Source organism: Dipodomys merriami, unplaced genomic scaffold (assembly GCF_024711535.1).
Source record: "Dipodomys merriami isolate MVZ:Mamm:240054 unplaced genomic scaffold, mDipMer1.0.p SCAF_28, whole genome shotgun sequence".
Taxonomy (NCBI): domain Eukaryota; kingdom Metazoa; phylum Chordata; class Mammalia; order Rodentia; family Heteromyidae; genus Dipodomys; species Dipodomys merriami.
Genome location: NW_027204270.1, coordinates 16,732,216 through 16,748,561, shown reverse-complemented (window position 1 = coordinate 16,748,561; position 16,346 = coordinate 16,732,216). Strand labels below are relative to the sequence as shown.

At 57.4% G+C, this 16,346-nt stretch overlaps 2 protein-coding genes across 12 annotated transcripts in view; one reads left to right on the top strand and one right to left on the bottom strand.

Annotated features, from left to right (window-relative positions):
• The first annotated feature begins 261 nt into the window (after positions 1–261).
• Positions 262–5,490, top strand: Pla2g2f (phospholipase A2 group IIF). Of its 2 annotated transcripts, XM_070037008.1 has the most exons (6): positions 262–465; positions 1,071–1,123; positions 2,183–2,327; positions 3,044–3,153; positions 4,032–4,253; positions 4,971–5,490. In XM_070037008.1, exons 1-5 carry the CDS (start codon positions 350–352, stop codon positions 4,241–4,243), a joined length of 636 nt encoding a protein of 211 aa, XP_069893109.1. In that variant the 5' UTR covers positions 262–349; the 3' UTR covers positions 4,244–4,253; positions 4,971–5,490. The 2 variants fall into 2 exon arrangements, with proteins under 2 accessions (XP_069893109.1, XP_069893108.1); XM_070037007.1 differs by having other exon boundaries at positions 4,032–5,490.
• A 2,434-nt stretch (positions 5,491–7,924) lies between these two features.
• Pla2g2c (phospholipase A2 group IIC) overlaps positions 7,925–16,346 on the bottom strand; it is a 247,216-nt gene continuing 238,794 nt past the window's right edge. For 9 of the 10 annotated variants that reach the window (XM_070037763.1, XM_070037767.1, XM_070037768.1 and 6 more), the window contains 3 exons: positions 15,541–15,685; positions 14,522–14,625; positions 7,925–8,975 (listed from right to left, as the gene is read on the bottom strand). In XM_070037763.1, coding sequence (XP_069893864.1) covers positions 8,791–8,975; positions 14,522–14,625; positions 15,541–15,685 — 434 coding nt within the window. In that variant the 3' untranslated portion in view covers positions 7,925–8,790. Of the gene's footprint in view, positions 8,980–14,521; positions 14,626–15,540; positions 15,686–16,346 lie in introns of all 10 variants that reach the window. The other variant, XM_070037769.1, reaches the window with a different exon arrangement.

Here is a 16,346-nt window from a genome sequence, read left to right as displayed (position 1 = left end):
GTTGTTCTTTAGCATCTTCTAGAAGGGGATGGCCATATCTTCCAGCTAATTTCAGGTACACACAGGAGGCAATTCCTGGTATAGAACTCCACCCAGGGGGCCAGGCTAGACTATGTGAGGGGTGGTGACTTTGCCAGCAGTTGTGGGCAGGGCTGTGGCAGTGGGCGGGAGGAGGTGGAGCCTCCTTTTTCTAGGGCACCTGTCTGCTGCCTCCTGCCCAGGGGCATCGCCCCAGCACTGTCCTGCCAGTGTGCATGGCAGTGTGAAGCTGGGGCCTGCTCCCCAGAGCCTTCTGAGCATATTCAGGACCTTTCGAGCCCTATGTCGCTGGCCCCCCAGAGCCCAGGACATGACAGATGGGGCACAGGCCAACCCCAAAGGGTTCAGGAAGAAGGTGCTGGTTAGATGCCCCTCTGGATGGAGGAGGCCAAACATCAGGGCCTCTCCTCCTTGGAGAACCTCCAGGTAGGTACTTGCTGCTCCAGGATGGAGCTTCTGGAGGGGGGCAAGGGAAGGCGATAAGGGACTATCCTAGAGTTCATTCCTCCTAAAAGGAGAACTCTGTTTCCAAGTGCTGGGTTGAGACATGTCCTTGTGTCTTCTCGCAATAAAAGGGTCAACCTCTAATGGGATGCTTGAGGTCAAAAGCTGAGACATCTCACTGTGGTCACTCAACATTTCAGAAGCAGAGCTAGAACAAGAATCCGAGGGACACCCATCTTTCTTGGCTGGGGCTTCAAGACCAAGCTGCTATGTTGGGTCCTGTGATTTCTCATCCCAGAACGCCCCCTGGAATCCACCAGAGTGGTTGGCTGTGGTCTGAGAGAATGACTTCCTATGTTGGAAGCTGATGCATGGAAGGAAGTTGGTCCCAGTGCCTCCTGGCTCTGCAACCCCATGGGGGTGTGCTCTCAGGAGGCACAGGGGAGTTGGGGAGGCCAGGCTGACAGGAACTAAGGCATAGAGGGACAGCATGGGCGATGCCTGTGTTGAAGCCAGGGAGGAACAGCAGGCTTGGACTACAGGAAAATTGAGGGAAGGACTCAGGCTCTGGCTTTCCTCTCCTTCAGGTCCAGCCTGGGTGTGAAGAAATTCTTTGCCATCGCCGTCCTGGCTGGCAGCGGTGAGCACTGGCTCTGAGGAGACGCCCCCCTTCTCCATGTTTCAACCTTTCCTCTGTAAACTCAAGTGCCTCCATTATGGATCCACTGGCCATGGGGGCTCCACTTCCTGTCTCTGGGCCTCCACTTCCTGTTAGGCTTCTTCTTCTCCTCTGGGCTGTTTACTCCTCTGGGCTCTTGTAAACGTGCTGTGGGCCTTTGGCATTTACGAGCTGTGAGGGCGCAGGGTGCAGAGCTGAGCAAGCATTGTAAAACGGTGCTGTTTGCTGACATTTGTGGACCTAAGCGTATGTATTCGTGAGTTAATGAGTTTGTGTGCAGCCAGACACACGTTTGTTTGTACGCACATGGAGGTGTGTTCCAATGTATGGGGGCGTCTGTGTATGTAACACATACATGGCCATAAAATGTGTCTCCAGGCTGATGCCTGAGTATGTGAGCTTGTCTCGGTGTATGTTTATTGTGGTCTATATATCCAGAAGTACTGTGGTGTGTGTGTGTGTGTGTGTGTGTGTGTGTGTGTGTGTGTGTGTGTGTGTGTGTGTGTGTGTGTGTGTGTGTGTGTGTGTGTGTGTGTGTGTGTGTGTGTGTGTGTGTGTGTGTGTGTGTGTGTGCACTCTTCTGACTGTGGAGGCCTAGGCCTAGGTTTGAGCTGGTTCCTTGCAGGCAGCATCTGCATAGCTGTGAGGGTGAGGATTTCCACATGTGGGGGGGGGGCTGTCAAGTCATCTCCTGGGCCAGATGCTCTGTGCAAAAACTTAAACCTCTTGTCATTACCCGAGTGCCCTCAGATTGGCTCAGGTGGGTGTGATGCGCAGGTCTGAGCGCTTCTGGCTGGGACAGAGTAAGATAGTAACACTGAGAACCTACAAGAATGGCTGCAGTGGGGGGGGGGGGGGAGGGAGGGGAAGGAGGGGAGCATCCAGCCCCCAGCCGGGTTCTGAAATCTTTGGCTTCCTCCCCCCAACATTTCCTCATCTGTGCAGGGGCCTGTGGAGGCCGGGAGCGAGCAGGACGGGTGGCGGGCGAGGGCACAGCTCACCCTCCTGCTTCTCTTGCAGTTGTGTCCACAGCCCATAGCAGCCTGTTCAACCTGAAGTCCATGGTGGAGGCGGTCACAGGCCGAAGCGCCATCCTGGCCTTTGTGGGTTATGGGTGCTACTGCGGGCTGGGGGGACGCGGCCAGCCCATGGATGAGGTGGACTGGTAGGTGCTGGATGCCAGGGCCCTTGTCAGGACCAAGAAAGGGCAGCTGACGGTCAGAGTGACCTCTACCTCCACGAGGTAGCAGACTGCTTCACAAAGGACTGGGCTTGTTTGATGACCTAGGGGCCAAGAGCCTGGTCTTTGCTTGTTAAGACTTTCTGTTGTCTGTCCCCAAGGTCTTGGGCTTAGAAATGTCACCGTCCATCCCCTCTCTAGGCATGTCCCTCCAAAAAGAATATGTGGGGACAATGGTGACACAGCTGATGCTCCCTAAACACAAGGCCGGTGACAGCCGCTCCCATCAGATCTATGGGCTGAGAGCTCCCCAAAGCCCCAGCTTCTGAGCTCACTTTCCCCAGAGCCCCTAGCTAGCATCGCCATCAGACATAGCCAGGTACACAACCTGTGAGTACAGCCCGGGCTCCTCGGAGCCAGGCCTAGCTGCCCGCCTCATTGCTGGACCATACTACAGGGTGTCCCTCCGCTAAGGCTCCAAGGGGAAACCGGAGATAGGACAGGGACAGGATCAAGGACAGAAGTCCAGGGCAGCAGATGCAGCTCTGCCTAGCTGTGTGACCTCAGACGAGTAACTGTCCCTCTCTGGACCTGTTTGAGGGTCTGGCCCAAGGGGGACTGGGATAGATAATCCCAATGCTGGGAGTGAGACAGACCAGCCAGCTGCCCCCAGACCCCCTGCTCCCCTTTGCTGCCCCCAGGTGCTGCCATGCCCATGACTGCTGCTATCAGAAGCTCTTTGACCTCGGCTGCCGCCCCTACGTTGACCACTATGACCACAGGATTGAGAATGACACAGTGATTGTTTGCAGTGAGTCACTCCCCCACACCCAAGCTGGGAATGGGGAGGGGGGTGGGGAGGTAGATGGCCACCCTTACCAACCAGTGCCGGGACTCCAGGCAGGCTTGCCAGACACAGGGTTCATGATATAAGAATGTCCCAAAGTTTGCATGGGACATGCTGATGCTAAAATCTAAATGTTCATCTAAGATAAACAGCTGCATAAAAGGAAGAAGCTGGGTACAGTGGCTCATGCCTATAATCCCAGCTACTCCGGAGGCAGAGAGAGGAAAGGATGGCATTTGGAGCCCTCCCACCCCACCCCCAGCCCCTTCTCGAGGATTGTAGTTGGCAGCCAGCTCCAGGGAAAGGTGACACCTGACTTAAGAAATAACTAAATTGAGCAAGATTCGGGGCGCTGAAGTCAGAGAGCAGGGCAAGGAAAAGAAATAACTAAATAAAAAAATGGCCAGGGGCTCCTGGCCCTGGTAGGGTGCCCAGCAAACACAAGGCCCCGACTTCAAGCTCCCTAACCAAAAGAATTAGAATAAGCACTAGTTGGGTGTAAGTACTAACAAGCATGAATCTAAATCAGCCTAAGTACTGCTTCTCCTTACTTGGTACTTACTGCTTCCCTCTTCTGGAGTGGGGACCGGTCTTCATTTTTGCCACAAAAGGGCAGAGGGTCTGGGACTGTAGGAGGTGACCTCCTTTGGGGGTGGGCCTCAGTTTCCCCAATTGTACCATACCATATTGGATTCGCACAGCTCCCTCAGTTTGAAATGTTGGAGTCCCACCGGGCTGGCACAGTGGAGTAGGGCCCAATACGGCAATGTTGCTATTGGTCTGGGTCCACTCCAGCACCCCACGTCCTGACGTAAGCTCCTTCCCATCACCTACCCCGACAGGTGAGCTCAACAAGACAGAGTGTGACAAGGAGACGTGTGAGTGCGACCGGAGCGTGGCCCTGTGCCTCAGGAGCCACGCGTACAGGGACCAGTACCGCAGCTACCTCAACGTCTACTGCCACGGGCCCACCCCCAACTGCAGCATCTACGAGCCACCCCCCGAGGAGACCACCTGTGGACAGGGCTCCCCAGCCTCCCAGGCCCCAGCCTAGTGTCTCTGAGGTCTGAGAGAGAAGAAGGTGGAGGGTCTGGCTGGGGGACCCCAGCCAGATGGGGCGCATGGGGTAGGGCTAGACCAGAGCCTGGGGCTGCCCTGCTGCTCCTCCCCAGAGCCCAGCACTGGGCATGGCTGTGTCTGTCCCATGTTGATTCAGCCTTGGGGGGACATGGCGTGTCGGAGTCTGTCTGAGCATGGAGGGTAAGGCAGGAGAGGGAAACACGGGTCTCGGCTGGACTACCTTGCTACCTAGCCCCTCTGGGCCACGAGTGCTGGCCTGGGGCTGAGGGTGTCCTGGGACCATGCTTCCCATCAGGCCTCACACTGGTCTCAAAGTCCAGCTTGTGGGAGAGCTGCGGCCAGCCCTGCTGGATGGCGCACGGAGACTCATCTTGGCCTTGGAGACCTGTGGCTCCACTCAGGGATCAGAAGCTTCACTCCACCCTCAGCAAGGTGGCACAGAATCCAGTGTCCCCTCTGAGCATGGCATGATCAGGATGGGAGTGGCCACAGCTCTTCTTGCTCATGGTGACCCATCGCCCTGGCCAGGCCCCTCCCCACATACCTGGGGTAGGGGTGGGGTCACAGGGCTGACCTCCCTGCAGCAGCCAGGCCAGTATAGGGGCAGGGGTGAGGGGACCTGGGCCTGGGCTGGGGTCTGCACCGCACCAGATGTGCTGTTTCTGCAGGTCCCTTTGTTGCCTCCTCGTCCCTCCCCTCAGGGTCAGGAGCCCCCAGTGACCAGCACCGAGGACCCATGGTACTGTGCCTTGTCTGGACAGCAATCAGGAGAAAGCTCAGCCTGCCCTGGCAGTGACTCCCTGGCCATTGTCACTGAGGAAGCCAAGCAGGGCGGAGGTGAAGGCAAAGGGAGATGTGTAGGAAGAAGATGGCGGGATGGGCCAGAAACCTCGAAGAGAAGCAGCATTTAGAACAGCAGCCGGAGGACGGAGGCTGCCACAGGGGCTCTGAGCTGTCATCCGAGGCTCCCCCACTGCTGGCATGGTAGTCAGCACAGCAAGCTTAGGGTCTCCTCCCTGCCTTGGTGCCCTCCCCCCCCCCAGCACCTCTTGCAGGGTGTTACTCTGACCTGTGGGGCCCACCAGAGGCACACACATATGTCTCTCCTTCTGGAATCTGGGCCAATGAGATTCTACTGCCCAGAGTCCCCCTACCCTCTGCCTCCTCTCAGGCTGTCTTGGAGGCCGAAGCTTTAGAGAGCCCCTGCAGTCCCGTGCCCACCTCCGCCAGTCAATAAAGGTCTCCTGACTTGGCTCCCCCATGGCTGGGTCTTTCTTGGCTGGGTTTCCAGCCGGGAAGGCAGGATCCTGATGCCCTGCAACTGGTCTACCTGGCCTCTTTCTGCTGCCTGGGCAGAAGTGGTCATGGTGCAGCAGAGGCCAAGTGCCTGGGTTTGGAAAGTGTTGCCCCACCCTGGGACAATGGCGGGGACTGGACTCAGGGCTCCATAGTGCTCCCCTCACCCTTGTCTGTTGAGTAAGTGGGGTGTAGTGAGGTAAAGCAGGCAGCCCCAAGCCACGCTGCCCACAGTTGCACCCTGAATCCCGCCCTCTCCTTTTTCCCTAGTCACAGCTTTGGGACCCTCTCTGGAAAAGACCAAACTCTTTTCTAGACCTTAGGCGCCACCTAGCGGACATTTTGTGTCACCTCTGGTGCTGCGTTGCATACCTTGGGCCCACACAGTGGGAACCCACTGGGGGGGAGAGCCCTCCCCCTGCAGCCAGTGTCCAGGAGAGCAGCGTCACCTCGCCAGCTGGTCATTGTCACATCTCGTGGAGACCAGCACAGACTGGGCAGCTCCCTCAGCCCCTCACAGGCTGCACAGTCTTGGGCATGTTCCATCCCCCTAGGACAGTCCAAGTTCCCCACTTCCACCCAGTATAGTTGATAATGAGGCTGGGATCAGAACTGCCCGGACAGGGCCTGGTGTGGAGGCAGAAAATGTCAGAGCTGAGGACGGAGGCCTGGCTTGTGCCAGGGAGATAGGAGTTCCTCGGGGGCTGGTGGATGACCTGTGACCTCCCTGAAATGAAACCTAGCAGGACCAAAGCTGGAGGCACAGCGAGACAAGCCAGCTTCCCACATGCAGGGGGGAGGGGGGAGGGACAGCGTGGGCAGGGGGGAGGACAGCGGAGAGGAAGCTTCCATGGTATTGTCTCAAGAAAACAGACAGACCCCTGGCAGCTTGCCCGAGCAGCATCTTGGCCACCCAGGGAACCATCATTTCTCGCAGCTGGGCATTGACTGTGAGCAGAGGTGGCACCCCCGGGGGCAAAACCATCCAGCAGCCTGCCAAGGGTGGCCCTGCCGGGGCAGCTTCCTGGGTAGAAGCAGGATCCCAGTGTCGGGGCCTGGGGAGGGAGAGGCGGATGGATGTGTTGCTCTTAGCACGGTGCGCAGAGCGTGGTCGGCCTCTCCTCTCTCCGGTGGTGGCACTCTGCTCACAGCCGCCTTTCTCAACAAGGAGGCTAAGGCCCAGAGAGGCCAGGTGAATTGCTCCAGGCCACGCAGGAATGGAGCCCTGACTCCAAGCCTTAGCCTCGGAAAGCTCCGGGTCCAGCATCCTCCTCTGGAGAAAGGTGATGGGAAGCAAGAGATTGGGAATGCGCAGACAGTGGGTCCTAGCCCACCGTGGTCTTACTGCTACCTGTAACCAGGCCCCCGTTCTCACCCACTCCTCAATTTCATCAGCAAAACAGAGAGTCCTCTGACCATAAATCAGAACAAAGATAAGCAACATCCTCCGAAAGAGGTGGGTACACAAACATCAGTTGTTCATCACAATGGGGAAACTGAGGCCCAGAGGGCTATGAGCTCGAGGCCCTCCTTACTCCAACTGCCTCCACCATGCCCAGACCATGTCTAGTGGCTTCCATCCATCTCACCCCAAACTCACCTTCCTCCCCATCTTCCCTGGTACCAGCGCCAGAAGACAGACTCTCTCCAGGGTGGTACTGAACCCTTGGAGGAGCCTCTAAGATCTCTCTCCTCTCTCCCAAGTGGCTCTAGATCTGGCTTCTTCTCAACCAGACTCTACAACTGGGGCTCTAGGGGCAAGACAGGCAGGCTCTGCCGTGTGGCCCCAGCAAGGCCCCTCAGTGGGCTTGGAGGTGTTAACTGCACCTGCCTACAGGCAAGTGCTTGGTGGGTGGAGCCTGTCTGCTCCAGCTGCAGGCACTGGCTGTAGATGCCCACACTCCCCCATGCAGGCTTTGGGGGCCTGGGCCATGCCTCTTAAGCCATTTCAGTAACGCCTGGCCTGCCGCTGGAGCCAGCACCCATGCATCCAGTGACCCAGCCACCCACTCCTTACCAGCTGCCTGCCCCCTGCAGGGCCCACAGCCACACCCACACCCACATGGCCACATGCCACAAACCCCCCAGGGGCACGACACCATGCCTGGCCCCTTAGATGTGTTTTCTGAACATCCCTGCCCCGCACAGAGCAGGTGCCTAATCAGTGTGTGTTTGGCAAGCTACTGCACAATGACAGCTCTCTGTGTCTCCCACTGTCCTGTGAGTTGGGCCCTCTCCTCCTGTGCCTAACCAGGGAAGGGCCACGTCACAGGGTGTCCATGCCCTCCACGTCCGGCATGCTGCTGAGAACCCAGGAATCTCAGGGAATGGAGCTCAGTAGTCAATCACGAGCCACACCAGAAGAACACGACAACTTTAATGCAGCTCACAGTTCTGGAGACTTGCAGGGGGAGGAAGGGAGGGAAAGGGGGTATCCTCTGGGACACTGAGCAGAAAAGGCAGGTGGAGAGGGACGTGCTCTGGACCACAGAGGCCAAGGCCAAGTACAGCCAGCAGATCCTCCCTCCGCCTGCCTCCTAGTGAGCACCGAGTCACCGGGCCAGTGCGGCTCAGGGAGACCCCGCTGTTGGGTGAGCAGGCTGAGCATCACGGTGGGAAAGGCCGGTGTGAGGCCATGTTGGCCACCTCCCGTTCCAGTCAGGCGCTGTCATGCCCAGGGTCCACCCCCCCCCCCCGGGGTGCACACATCCATGTTTATTAAAATGGACATCTAGTGGAATAAGAGGTTCCTACATCTGGGTGGAGCCTGGGACCCCGCTGATTTGCCATGTCCCCCTCCCCCACCACCCCTGGTTTCTTGACATCTTCCCAACCCTGGCCAGGCAGGGGTGGGAGTTCGGGTCCTCGTGGTACCCTGACTCCTGGGATGCCAGCACAGCACGGTTCCCCTGCCTGGGGACCTGCGGCCCACACCGCACTCGGGTGTGATGCCTGGGGACCTTTCTGCCCACCTCTCCGCTCGCTCTCCGCCAGATCTGGGTTATGAATCTGAATTCTTGGCCAACCCTGTACCTGATTGGGAGCGGAGTGGGGGTGAGCTGGAGGGGAGATGGGGGTAGATCCAGGGCCTCTCTCCTCCTAGATCTTCCTGGGAAGGGTTGTCCCCCTTGTGTGCTGGTCATCTCCACCCACCGTGGGGCAAGGAGTCTGTCTCCTCACTTCTCACCTCCCCAGGGCTGGCGGCCGCGTGAGGGAGGGCGACGCTCAGGGACAGGGGGTGGCGCTAGCACTCCCGCTTGCGCTTTCTGCACTGGGGGTGGCCGGAGTAGAACTGCTTGAAGTTCCTCTCGTAGGTGGGCAGGCTCTCTTTGAAGCAGTACACGGATTGCTTGTCGCACTCACAGGCCTGCAGCCCGCAGAAGCAGCTGGCTCCAACACCCAGGGAGCATCTACCTGCAGAGACACCCAGCGTCACCCCGGCCCCCTCCACCCCAGCTCCGGGCAGAGGGTGGGCTGGGGCGCTCGGCGTTGAGGACAGGAAAGGGAGAAGCTGGGACTCCTTCCCCTTCGTCTGCAGCCCTTCCCCCATCACATCCGGGGTCCCACAGTGCTGTGAGGGGCCTAGAAGGAAACACAAGAGGCCAGGAGGGTGCCTTGCTCGGAAGAGGTCCCCAGGGATGGCTCCCCGCCACCGGTGGGCCACGGGGACAGGTAGGACCCATTTCCCCAGGGCTCAGCTCCCGTGTCCACATGCCTTCTTGGCAACCCACAGGGTGTCTCAGCCACCTCCACCAGGACGCATTCCCAAGGGCAGCCCAGGAAAGCCGGCGCCCCCTCCGCCTGCCAATCATGTCCTCTACCACTGCTCGGAGCCCAACCTGCCCTCCGTCCAGTTCCCACACACGCCCCCACATGTGTGCCACTTCACACTCTGCCTCCTTCTTTCCATCGTCCCCGCTGCTACCCAGACTCCTGTTAACAGTTCTCTCTCCTTCATAGGCGGAAGTGTTTTTAAAGTGTCCCGTGAGTTAGGTTCATGCTTCTGGTTTCCAGTTTTTCAGGCAAGACCTTTGTAGTGGCAACCATGTACTCCCATGCCTTCCCCTTCCCCCAAACCCATCCTCCTCCCTCACTGTGCTCCAAGGTACACCTGCCTCTTTGCAGTCATGTGTCTGGGTCTGTTGTGTCTCAGGGCCTTTGCGCGTGCTATATCCTCTTGGTCTAAAACTCTTATCCTCTGAATGGATTCAACGGAAGGGCCTATCATCCCCTTTGAGTTTGATCAAATTCAGTTCTTTAAAGAGGCCAGCTGCCTGGTCTGAAGCTCTCTCCCAGCTCCCTTCCCCTTGTTGTCACTGTGGATTTCATCAACATACTTTCTACAATCTGCTCCTACTCTGAGGTCCCTGAGGCTGGGACTCTGGATCATCACTGCACCTCTGGCACCTCTGAAATGCTGGTGCCCTGGAGCTGCTCAGAAATAGCTGCTGTGCACTCAGATAAAGCTGACTGCCCTTTGTCTGAGCAGCCAAGAGGTGTCGGAGTGGTCAGAGCTCCCGCGCCCAGGGTGCGCCCAGGTGTACAGGCCCGCACGGAGGGGCTGCCTGAGGCACCGCTTCCTCCTCCTTCTTTTCTTTCTTTCTTTTACATAAACCCACCCCAGGCATCTTTGTGGGGTTAAGAGTGGAAAGGGGTCAGTGGGCACCATGGCTTCTGTCGGTAATCTTAGCTGCTCAAGAGGCTGAGATCTGGAAAATCTTGGTCAAAGCCAGCCCTAGTTAGAAAAGCCCAAGAGACTCTATCTCCAATGAACTAGCAGAAAGCTGGGCTGAAGGCATGACGAAAGTGGTAGAGCACCCGCCAAGCAAACAAGCTGAGCAACTGCAAGGCTGTGAGTTCAAACTCTGTACCGCTGTCCCGGCCCCATGACCAACAGTAGGACTCCCTCCTAGGATGGATGGTGAGGTGGCTGTGGCTGCTGGAATGCTCCACAGACGCCTCCCATGAAGACTGCCACGTGTCCCCATGTGTCCTGAGCTCCATGTGCGTCCCCTGGACACGCTCCGGCTGCAGGCTGCCTGCTGTCCTCCTCCCTCTCTGAAGTCCACAGCCCTGCCGAGTTCTCATCCCGCTTCTGTGTGGAGATGGGGCTGGCTGAGCCCTGGTGATGTGCTGTCCACACCATTCCCGCTCTCCCTGGCGCCTGCCCACTCTATGTCATCCCGCTTGCCTTCAGGGCCATCGGGGCCCCAGCTCCCCAGGGACTCTCCCCATGCACTGTCCCCAGGGACAGCGCACCCTGGGGTTCCTCCCGGAGCTGCTGCTGCCACAAGCCTGCGGGTGTGGGCCACCACGCCTGGCTCTTCCCATCCTTTCTCAGGCGTGGTCCTCTGGAGCAAGTCTCTGGCAGCAGTCTTTTCTCTGCGCTATCTCTTGGGCAGCCTCCCTCAGCCATGCTAGGACAGGTTTGTCATGACCTGGGAGAAAAGATGGCCCTAGACCAAGAGAACATGCCTAAATTCAGTTCCTGCATCTAACGTGATGAAGGGGAAACTGAGGCGTGGAGAAAGGATCTGGTGACTGCTTTAGAATGCGCTTTCTCCTCCATGAACTCTACCTCCACAATACACAAGGTGCAGCCTCAGTTCCTGCCTGTGAGTGACACCATCCCCTGCTCTCCCGCCCCTGGCAGGCCTCTGACACGTATCTAGAATGAGACTGATGTCCCCCAGCTCTCAGAACACACTGTAGTCTGTGCCTAAAGACGCAAAGAGGAGGCAAGATCATTGCAGGGAGCCAGGAGCACAGAGAAAGAAAGTTGTGATGAGGCCGCTTTCCCAGTAACAGGAAAGGTGCCTGCAGACTAAACTTGCAGTGGTGTCCCCCACCCCAGTCCCAGCCCTAGGCAATGATGCTTAGTGGTCCAGGTGGCTGGAGCAGATTCCAGGCTGTGTGTACGAGTGGGCAGAGGGGTGCCAAGTACTTGCATAACCCACTCCATGGAGGGATGTCCCCCACAGTGGAGGGCAGCGGTCCCTTCCTGGCAAACTGGCCGCACCCTGGGCTTGTTGGCGACAGACCTTCCTCTGCGCGGCATTAAGAACTGTGGACAGATCAAGTTCCTTCTTTTCTCTCCTGCTCACTTACCCCTCCCTCCTGAAGAGCTGCTGGTTGCTAGGCAACCGGGGCCCAGGCCCAGGTGTGGCCAGCCTGGGTGCCAGGTTTCAGAGCTTCCAGAAGGCTGGAGGCTAGGGGAGGGGAGGGGGTGGCAGGGGGAGGCATCTGCCCTTGCAGGGGCTGCTCTTTGAACTGGGTGTGGAGGATGAGTTTTCATTCCATGACAGTAAATAACGTCTGTGACCCTCACCCCTGGGGTGACTCAATGAGACCTCCAAATGGTGATCAAGACACCCTAGTACTCTCCCACCATGGAAAGGGGAACAGGAAGTCTGGGGAGAGCCAAGAAGTCAGCAAGCACCTGCTGGCAGTCAGTCCCACATGTGGGTCACTTCTGTCACCCAGCCACCTTGTGAGATGTGGGTGATTTGGTCTCCTTTACAGATAAGGAGACTGAGGCCTGGTTGGGCAAGGAGGAAACTGAGGTCAGAGCCAGCTCGGCTGACTCTGAGGCCTCTTGGCAGGCATGGGAAGATGTGGGGCACCAAGAGGCCCAACTCCATCTCTCCCTGCCCTCCCGTGGCCAGCGCTGAGCACCTCACCAGCCTGTGGTAGACCATGAGACTTGAGTTAGAGTGACAGCCAGCCCACCACCTTCCTCCAGACCAGGGGGTCTGAATCCCCACTCTCCTCTTCCTGGCTGTGGGACCGTGGCCATCTCCCTCGAGCTCTCTGAGCCTTGACATCTTCTTGAGAATGGGGATGTGGGGGGAGGGGGGAGTAACCACCTCAGAAGCTGACCACGCGGTGCTGTGTTTCTTAGATGAGAAAACGGAGGCCCACACAACTCAGGCTAGGCAGGGTGCTGCGGCGCACTGGAGACTCCAGTACAGGCATCTTAACCTTGCCTGTGCCTTAGACCCGTCCCTTCCCCGCCCTCCGTGGGCTCAGTCTCGCCGTGGCGAAGAGGAGGAGGATGGTGTGGGAGAGCAGTTTCTGCTCTGGGGCGTCCGTAAGATCGCCTATGCCAAAAGAGTAGGAGCTGAGCTTGTCTCGCTCCGTGCCCAGCCCAGGTGCTGGCACTGGACCGGCCCCCAGTGGGCCTTCACTCAACCCTAGGCAAGAGAACAGAGGTCCCTGTATTAGAACCTGGGGTGCCAGAGGGTGAGGACAGTCCCCCAGAGCCCTGAGCAAGGCTCTGGCCTGTCAGAGCCCAGGCTGAGGCTCAGGGTGGCCCAGGAGTGGGGCAGAGCCCAGGCCTCAGGCTCCCGGGTCGGCTCCCAGCCCCTGCCTGTACTCCCACTACCATCCAGCACACACACTGCAGGGACAAGGGCCACTGCTGGGCTCTAGCCTCTGCCCCATATCTCTTTCCTGAACTCTCCCTACCTCCTGGGATTCTGCACAAAGTCACATAGGGCACTGGTGGCTCATGCCTGTCAGCTACTCAGGAGGCTGAGATCTGAGGATTGCAGTTCAAAGCCAGCCTGGGCAGGAAAGTCTATGAGACTCTTTATCTCCAATGAACCACCAGAAAACAGGAAGTGGCACTGTGGCTCAAGTAGTAGAGCACTTGCCTTGAGCTGAAGAGTTCAGGAACACTGCCCAGGCCCAGATCAAGCCCCACAACCAACCAAAAGGAAGAAAGAAAGAAAGACCATGAGCCATACTAAGAAAAAGATTAGGGGTACCTTTGTTGTGCAACCCCCCAAAACACCCCAGTATATACTAACCAACAGCTAGGCACCCCACCACTCCATCTCAGTCCTCTGTGCAGCTAGATCCTGTCCCTGGCCTGTACTATACTGAAGTATTGTACTATGTGACGCTAATGATATGCCAGGTGGCCTCCTGCAGCCCTGCCCCGGGCCTCCCTGCCTCAGATGGGGGCTTGGAGTGTCACATGGAGTGATGTGTGGCTTCGGGCCAGGGCAAAGAGCTCCAACTCAGGAAGTCCCCCTGAGTTTCTGCGGGAGGGACACATGCCAGCATGGTGTGGTCTTGGAGCTGGCCCCAGGAAGTTGGCGTGCTGACTCTGTGGCTCCTGGGTGGTGAATTGCTGGGCACTGTGTCTAAGCCCCGAGCCCTGGGTGATGAGGGAAGGAGGGGAAGGGACACATGAATGCCCAGAGACACAGCTGTGGGTCACATCCCTGTGAGGACAGTGGCTCCTGTGACTCCACAAGGCCAGGTGGGAGCAGGGGGAGGGGACAGGTGCAGATTCTAAGGGACACAGATCCCCCGCCAGCCTGGCATGGATGCGCTCGCCAGAGGCCAACGTCCAGAGCCTTCAGTGTTCCCTCTTCAGAGCAGACTTGCCCTCCCTGTGCCCACATGCCTGGCCCCAGAGCCTGCTCAGGAGCCCTGGAGCCCTCCGTGAAGGCAGACGCTGTGCACTTGCCCACTCTGGCGTCTTCCCTTTACCCTTCCATGTCCTTCCTAGTGTCCCCCGCCTGACCAACCACAGGGCGATGCCTATAGTCACCCTTCACAAATAGTTGTTCAGCTGAAAGATGACTGAACTGCTTTGATAACACAGGACAGAAAGAAGGAAGAGCGCTCTCCAGCAACAGCTGCCAAGGGAAGCTGCAGGCACGTAACTAACTGCCAGCCGGCCACTTTTTACTGAGCAAGCTCTGCACTCCCACAGAGTGCTGAGATTCAGTCGTGGGCACAAGAGACCCTAAGACCATGCAAGGGGTCTCCAAGGAGCTCTGGTTTTTCACAACTGCCCTCCAGCCGCCCCCCCTCTCCCTGCCCCCTCCCCCTCCCCCCCTGCTTTCTACCTCAAAACACTTGGGGGGAAAAACACCTTGTTTCCCAAAAGATCAGGGCAACAGTGAGGAGGTGGTGGTTCAGGCACCACCCAGCTACTCACATGCCACGGTCCCGTTGGCGATGTAGAACTGGTAGGTGTTCAGCACCGGCTGGCAGCCCAGCGCCTTCAGCTTCTGGTAGCAGCAGTCATGTGCCCGGCAGCACCTGGGGGCCCAGAGAGATGAGATTTGTTGGGACCATGGGTGGCAACAGGGAAGGACTTGCCTGCCTCCTCTCCCAGGGGGAGGTAAGGTGGGGGTGGGGAATACAGAAGTGGTTGTCCCTCCATATCAAAGGGGGATGGGATCCAGGACCCCCAAGGATGCCAAAGCCCTGCAATACACAAGCCCCTCAAAGTGGCAGGACACACCCTCCCATAATGCCTTGCAGGCCTCTAGATTTATAATACCTAATTCCACGTAAGTTATCATCATATGGTGTCATTTAGGACATGACAGGGAACTCCTGAACATGTCCAATCCAGAAGTCGTTTTATTTTCGAATATTTACCATCAACGTCTGGTAGACTTGAGGACATGGACATGGATTCAGAGAGTCAACTTTAATATTAAAAATAATAAGTTGGAGCTGGGTGCTGGTAACTCACGCCTGTCATCTAGCTACTCAAAAGGCTGAGATGTAAGGATTGTGGTTCAAAGCTAGGCCAGGCAGGAAAATCTGTAAGACCCTTATCTGTAAGTTAGCACCAGAAAAGCCAGAAGTGGAGCTGCTGTGGCTGGGAGAGTGTTAGCCTTGAGCAAAAATGCTCAGGGACAGTGCCCAGGCCCAGAGTTCAGTGCCCAGGCCCAAGAGTGGCCCAAAAAGAAAAAAAAAAGAAAAGGAAAAAAAAGGATTTCAGACAGCGCAGCAGAGCATAAAGCACGTTGGCGCCCACGGCTGTGCCAGGTCCCCGGTAGCTTCCTGAGTCACACCGTCAAGAAGCTGGCCTGCATCCTCGATGCCTAGCCTGTACCTCCCAGGCAGAAGTTCGAGTTCGTTTCTGTCACTAGCACTTCAAGCGTCCTAACCCACCCTCCAGCTTCCATGTGAATCGGTGGGACCCTGTACGCTCGCATGCACCTGTCAGTGTCGTCCACGGGAATCCCTTTGCCCCCAAGTCCACAGTAGCAGCCATATCCATAATATGAGAAGAAGGCGCTGCGGCCTGTGATGTGCTTGACCATCCTCTGGAACTGCCAGAAGCTGCCGAGGGAGGGGGCGGGCCCTGCCAAAGAGGAAGCAGAAACACAAGGTAGCCTTCACAGGCCTGCACCAGAGGGGTCTGCGGACCTCTCCCAGGGCCCTCAGACAAAGCACATGACCCAGCCAGGTCCTCAGCCTCTTTGATGGGAAGGAAACTAGGACCAGACTCAACCCTGGCAACCTAGGATGGGCTCCCAGTTCCCCTGATGAATGCTCTAATGGCAAATAGGGTTTTCCCCTGAGTAGTGAAAAATTATCGCCCCTGGGCACCACATGGGGAGCAGTGGTAACTAGAAAAGCTGAAAGCTGAAAGCCCTACCAAATGCACTCAGATCTACAAACACTGTGTGTGTGTGTGTGTGTGCGCGCGTGTGTGTGTGTGTGTGTGTGTGCATACATGCATAGGTCCTGGGGTTTGAACTCTGGGCCTGGGCACTGTCCCTCAGCTTTAGTGCTCAAATCTAACACTCTACCACTTGAGCCACAGCTCCACTTTGGCTTTTTGGTGGTTGATTAGAGATAAGAGTCTCACAGACTTTCCTGGCCCAACTGGTTTGGACCCTTGATCCTCAGATCTCAACCTCCTAGGATTACAAGCATAAGCCTCCAACACCCAACTCCGAGTGAGAAACTTTTACTTCTAAAAAATGGTTATGAAAGTGGGCCCACAATGACAAATGCGG